At 54.9% G+C, this 6,092-nt stretch overlaps 1 protein-coding gene across 4 annotated transcripts; it reads left to right on the forward strand.

The window, feature by feature from the left end:
• Window positions 1-1,461: 1,461 nt before the first annotated feature.
• Window positions 1,462-3,802, forward strand: LOC311621715 (transmembrane protein C16orf54). 4 transcript variants are annotated; one of them, XM_084882115.1, is made up of 3 exons: window positions 1,462-1,634; window positions 1,962-2,491; window positions 2,528-3,802. In XM_084882115.1, the coding sequence occupies exons 2-3, from the start codon at window positions 1,962-1,964 to the stop codon at window positions 2,724-2,726; spliced, it is 729 nt and encodes a 242-aa protein (XP_084738241.1). In that variant the 5' UTR covers window positions 1,462-1,634; the 3' UTR covers window positions 2,727-3,802. The 4 variants fall into 4 exon arrangements, with proteins under 4 accessions (XP_084738241.1, XP_084738243.1, XP_084738240.1 ...); XM_084882117.1 differs by having other exon boundaries at window positions 1,463-1,634; window positions 1,962-2,503; window positions 2,564-3,802; XM_084882116.1 differs by having other exon boundaries at window positions 1,465-1,634; window positions 1,962-2,503; window positions 2,552-3,802.
• The last annotated feature ends 2,290 nt before the right edge of the window (window positions 3,803-6,092 follow it).

Here is a 6,092-nt window from a genome sequence, read left to right on the forward strand (position 1 = left end):
TCTCCCCCAGATCTCCCTCCCCTCCCCACTGTAATTTGACAGTCTGCTTGTTGCTTTACTGTCTCTGTGTCTATCTTTTGGTTCATCAGTTTATAATGTTCTTTATTATCCATAAATGAGTGAGGTCATGTGGTGTCTCTCTTTCATTGACTGGCTTATTTCACTCAGCATGATGTTTTCCAATTCCATCCAGATTGCTGCAAATGATGAGAATTCCTTCTTTTTTATGGCAGCATAGTATTCCATTGTGTAGATGTACTATAGTTTTTTGATCCAATCATCTGCTGACGGGCACCTAGCTATTGTGGATTGTGCTGCTATGAACATAGATAAGAATATATTTTTTAAAAGTGATAAAAGACTGTTAAGACCGGTGTGGCTCAGTGGTTGAGTGTCGACCTACGAACCAGGAGGTCACAGTTGGTTTCCCAGTCAGGGCACATGCCTGGGTGTGGGCTTGATCCCCAGGAGGGGGCGTGCAGGAGGCAGCCGATCGTGATTCTCTCTCATCATTGATGTTTCTCTCTCCCTCTCACTTCCTCTCTGAAATCAATTATATATATATATTTTTAAAGCTCAGACTTTAAGGCTTATAATCTCATCCAATTCCAGTCTCATCAGGCTCCTGCAGACCTCATAAGGCCCAGAAACACGAGCTGTTCATTTCCACTGACTCCACCCCCTGCTGCACTTCTCTGTCCTCTGTCCCTTTCCTGCAAACCACCCGGGCAGAGCGACCTGAGTCAGGCTGCCCCGTGACCACCTTTTGTAAGACACCAGCATTTCAACCTATTTTTGTAGCTTTTCACACTAAACGGTTGTCATTTTGCAAAACAAAATATTAATACCTGGTAAGGGCTGTGCTATGTTCCCGGAGCTTGCGAGACAGGCATTTATATCCCTGCTCCCCCATCCCTCCGGTGTGCGTGGCTGTGACTGGGCACAACGCCTTTCGTATTTGGGGCTCACTTGTCACCTGTCAGTGAGTGAGTCAAACTACACAGCCTGAAAGGACAGCAGGAGCTGACACCGCCCGTCCCCACCCAGCTGCTCCCACCCTCAGCCACGGAGGGAGGAGCCAGGATGGCCAACATCCGGGGTCTCCGAGACCTGCCCTGAGCCTGTTTTTTACCCTGGACTCTCCCCAGAGGCTTGACATTGTTGCTACCAGGCCTCACCTCCCAGATATTTTCTAACCAAAACTGGGGCACACGGTCTGAGAACATGGAGACGTGAAAGGCGTGTTCTGAGGGTTTGGGGGCCGGAGAGCAGGCCAGGCCGGGCAGCCTCCGGAGAGAGGGGAGGGGGCCGTGGTGCTGGGCGGAGGGGGCGGGAAGTGGCCTCTGGGTGAATGTTCTGGGGCCTGTGGGGTGACACTGAGTTCAGCAGAGCCACTGCCCAGTCTGGCCCCACCCCGCCTGCCAGAAACCGCCTCCCCACCAACCGCAGTGACCACATCCCCTCGGGTTGCCTTGGAAACAGGCCTCAGGACAGGGGAGTTGGGGCACAGTTGCCCAGCAACAGGTGGTGCCCTCCCTTCCGCCCTCCTCTGAGGCCGCTCTGCGCCCTCCCGCAGGCAAGGAGGCCAGGGAAGAGCTCTGAGGGGAGAGGGGCGCCCAGGACCCAAGACTGAGGTGAGCCCCTGGGACCAGCACCCACCTCTTCCTCTCTGTGGGCCCAGCGAGACCGAGGGCTGAGGAGACAGGGACGACGCCCCTGGGGCCCTCAGAGCGCTGTCTGGAGGGGAAATGGGGGTTCGGAGCAGGCTGAGGGCCCCAGTGGTGCTTCCCCCCATTTTGCCTCCTCTGGCCCTTCCTGGGGTCCCTCTGCTCCTTCCCCGTCGGGGCCTGTTTCTGGGGCCCGATTCCAGCCCCCTGCCCGCCTCTCTCCTCAGTCTCCGCTGGGCACTGGCTGCCCTCTCCGCCTCTGGCCTGTGCTGCCCTCCTGCCCTGTCTCTCCAGATGCCGTGGACCCCGGAGCAGCCGCCTGGGTACATGGAAGGGCCCCCTGCGTCCGAGCCGGCCGCGTGGCCCCCGCTGCCCTGTGGGCCCTGCATCCCCATCATGCTGGCGCTGGCCGCGCTGGCCGCCCTCTTCCTGCTCACCACGGCCGTGCTGGCCGAGCGCCTGTTCCGCCGCTCCCTGCGCCCCGACCCCGGCCGCCACCCGCCCACCCTGGTCTGGCGCCCGGGCGGAGAGCTGTGGATCGAGCCCGCCGGCACCCCCCGGGAGCGCTCCGAGGACTGGTACGGCTCCGAGGTGCCCCTGCTGCTGGACCAAGCCCCCGACACTCCCATCCCTGCCCCCGTCCCCGTCCCCGGGGGCACCTTGGAGGCCCGGGCGACGGCCCCGCCTGCCCCTCCACCCCCACACGCCCCTCCCACCTTCTTTGCTCCCCAGATGCCACCCAAGGCCCCAACCCCGAGCACTTTCTGGGGGCCCCAGGCCTGGGAAGGGCGGCCCCACGCCCCAGGCCTGGTGAGCTGGGCCGAGCCTGAACAGAGGCCTGAACAGAGGCCTGAACACAGGCCTGAACAGAGGCCTGAGCAGAGGCCTGAGCAGAGGCCTGAGCAGAGGCCGGAGCCCAGCATGAGTGTGGGGAGCCCCCCGGCCCGCAGACTGCGGCCGGGCAGCCCTGATCCCGAGTGGGGCCTGCAGCCGCGGGTCACCCTGGAGGAGATCTCGGCCTTCTGGAGGCGGGAGAGCCGCACCAGCGTGGGTTTCTGAATCCCTGGACCCTGGAGGGCTGGCCTCGCAGAGACCTCGGGGCAAGGCCCAGCCTCAGAGGCTCCAGCCGGGGACCCAGTGACATCGGGGCCCGGGAAGGCCAGGCTTTGTGCGCCTGGGTTTCCGTTCAGCTGGGTCTGCTCTGGCAGCTGGGTGTGGACAGCCTGTGCTGCCGGGAGCTCAGGGTGCTTCTGCTTGGCTGCCTGGAGGGGGCGCTCAGCGCAGAGTGCAGGTGGGGGGGGACTCTGGGCCAGAGCCGCCAAGATCACCTTCCTGATTAGGAATTCAAGGTACAAGACGGGCCTGAAGGAGCACCGCCCGCACTGTGTCTGAGCGCCGGTGTCGGAGGCAGAGTCCGGTGGACGCCAAAGAACAGCTGCCAGCTGAGCTAGCCGGAGATGCCGGGATCATCCCTCCAGGAAAGCACAGAGGTCAGGACCGGGCAACGGAGCATCTCACGGAAAGTGAACTGAGACTTTGACCCCAGCTCAGAGCAAACTAGGGGCGCCAAGCTGGAGAGGCCCTCTCTGAGTCAGAGTAAGCCGGCGGGCTCCTCTGCCCGTCTGCAGGCTGTCACCAGCCTGCGAGTCTCACCCTCCATCGTAAGGGAGGCCTGGGCCAAGGACGTCTGAGGCTGAACCGACATGGAAAACCCTCCCAGGGCAGGGAGCTCCCAAAGGCAGTCTCTGGTCTCCCCCCCCCCATCTCCCCCTCCACCACCCCCCAAGCCTGCTGGAATGTTCCGGAGAGACAGGGCAGGCTTACTTATAAGCCCCAGCTCCTCCCGGAGGAATGGAGCCCCCGGCGTCCTTGGCCCCGCAGCACCCGCGTCAGCTGACCTCTGGGAGCAGAGCCAGCGCCGGGAGAGGCCAGGGCGTCGTCACTCCGAGCTGCAGCCATGCTGTTAGGGTGCTCGCCGTATCAGTTTACCACTGTACCGCTGTTTACTTATGTTTTCTTTGAATCGGTTTACTGTTTGCTTAATAAGCTTATTTTAAAAGGAATATTTCTTGTATCACCTCTGTAAATGGAAAACCAGTATCATTTGCCATAAATAGAAGGTCAAATAAATGCACTGCAAACAAAGACATTGCGTCCTAAGCAGACATTGTTCCCTGCCGGAGGCCTGACCCCAGGAGCTGATCTTCCTTTGTTGTTGTTCTTTTATTTTTATTTTTAATATATTTTATTGATTTTGTACAGAGAGGAAGGGAGAGAGTTAGAGAGTTAGAAACATCGATGAGAGAGTCATCGATCAACTGCCTCTTGCACACCCCCTACTGGGGATGTGCCCGCAACCAAGTTACATGCCCTTGACCTGAATCGAACCCGGGACCCTTCAGTCCCCAAGCCGACGCTCTACCCATTGAGCCAAACCGGTTTCGGCCATTGTTGTTTTTTTATTTATTTTTATTTATTTTTATTTTTTTTATTTTTTAATATATATTTTATTGATTTCTTACAGGGAGAAAGGGAGAGAGAGAGAGAGAAACACCAATGAGAGAGAAGCATAGATCAGCTGCCTCTTGCACACCCCCTACTGGGGATGTGCCTGCAACCAAGGTACATGCCCTTGACCGGAATCGAACCCGGGACCCTTCAGTCCGCAAGCCCACGCTCTATCCACTGAGCCAAACCGGTTTCAGCTCCAGATGGATTTTTTTTTTTTTAATAAGTTTTTATTTTTCATATTATTACAATTGTTCCTCCCCCCCCCCCCCCACCATTGCTCTCCTCCACCAGGTTCCCACCCCACCCTCTGCCCTTTCCCCTCTCCCCATTGTCCTCATCCATAGGTGCACAGTTTATGTTCAGTCTCTTCCCACGCCCCCCTCTCCCCTTTTCCCCAAGAATCGTCAGTTCACTCCCCTTCCATACCTCTGATTCTATTATATTCAACAGTTAATATTGTTCATCAGATTTTTTTAATTTCCTTGGTTTTTAGATTCACTTGTTGATAATTACGTATTTGTTGTTCATAATTTTTATCTTTGTTTACTTTCTCTTCTGAAAGAACCCCCTTCAGCAATTCATATAATTCTGGTTTGGTGGTGATGAACTCCTTTAGCTTTTTTTTATTAGTGAAGCTCTTTATCTGGCCTTCGATTCTGAGTGATAGCTTTGCCGGGTAGCTTATTTTTGGCTGTAGGTTCTTGTTATTCATCACCTTGAATATTTCTTGCCATTCCCTTCTGGCCTGCATGGTTTCTGTTGAGAAATCAGCTGACAATCGTATAGGTGCTCCTTTATAAGTTACTACCTTCTTTGCTCTTGCTTCTTTTAATATTCTCTCTTTATCTTTTGCTCTTGGAATTTTAATAATGATGTGTCTCGGTGTGGTCCTCTTTGGATTCCTTTTGTTTGGAGTTCTGTGCGCATCCTGGACTTGTAAGTCAAATTCTTTCACCAGGTGGGGGAAGTTTTCTGTCACTATTTCTTTCAGTATGTTTTCGATATCTTGCTCTCTCTCATCTTCTGGAACCCCCATAATTCTGATGTTGGTTCGCTTGAAGTTGTCCCAGAGGTTTCTTACATTATCTTCAATTTTCTGGATTCTCTTGCCTTCTAGCTTCTGTGGAGGAGTGTCTTCTGGCTCTTTATGTTCCAAATCTTTGACTTGATTCTTGCGATCTTCCCTTCTGTTTTTAGGACTCTGTAAAATATTTTTTATTTCAGACAATGTATTCTTTATTTCTTGTTGATCCCTTATCATTTCTTGTTGACTCCTTATTAATTCTAGTTGATCTCTTTTCATATCCTCATAGGCCTTATCCATCTTTTCTAGGAAATTCTTGAAAAACCTTATAAGCGTAGATTTGAACTCTATATCCAGACGCTTTTTGTCCTCCATTTCTTTCGTTTGTGATCTATTTTGTTGTTGCATTTCGCAGTTACAGATGGGACGGGGTTTCAGGGTGGAGCCTGCAGCTTTGGCTACTGTCAGCCCCGCCCTATGCGGGTCCTTCAGTGCTCGCTGCCGGCGCCTTTGAGAGAAAGGTGCCCTCGATTTTCGCCTGCTGCCAAACAGTCTATGCTCTCCCACAATGAGCCCGGTATTGGGGTTCAGTTCAGTTGGAAGTGGAGTTGGAGGTGGCGTTCACAGCAGTCTGGAGCCCCAGTCTCCTTCCCGTCAGGGCAATCCCGCGGCACAGCCGACCGTCCCTTCTCTGGGGCCAGTGTGCGCGCCTCCGGGACCTCCTTTCTCCGCTGCCCCGGGGTTCCGACTTACAGCCCAGCTCCCTATGGCTGAGCCTGAGTCCCCGGAGTCTGGCCCAGAACTGGGGTTCAGAGCAGTTGGGGGCCCAGCACAGTCGGAGTTTTATCTCCTTTCCGCTAGGGAACGCCCGCCAGGCACTCGGCCTCCCT

The sequence above is a fragment of the Pipistrellus hanaki genome, assembly GCF_964339955.1.
Source record: "Pipistrellus hanaki genome assembly, chromosome: 4".
Classification (NCBI taxonomy): Eukaryota; Metazoa; Chordata; class Mammalia; order Chiroptera; family Vespertilionidae; genus Pipistrellus; species Pipistrellus hanaki.

Excerpts from the sequence above, each read along its gene's own strand:
- LOC311621715 (XM_084882114.1), top strand. The coding sequence starts at position 1,962 with ATGCCGTGGACCCCGGAGCAGCCGCCTGGGTACATGGAAGGGCCCCCT.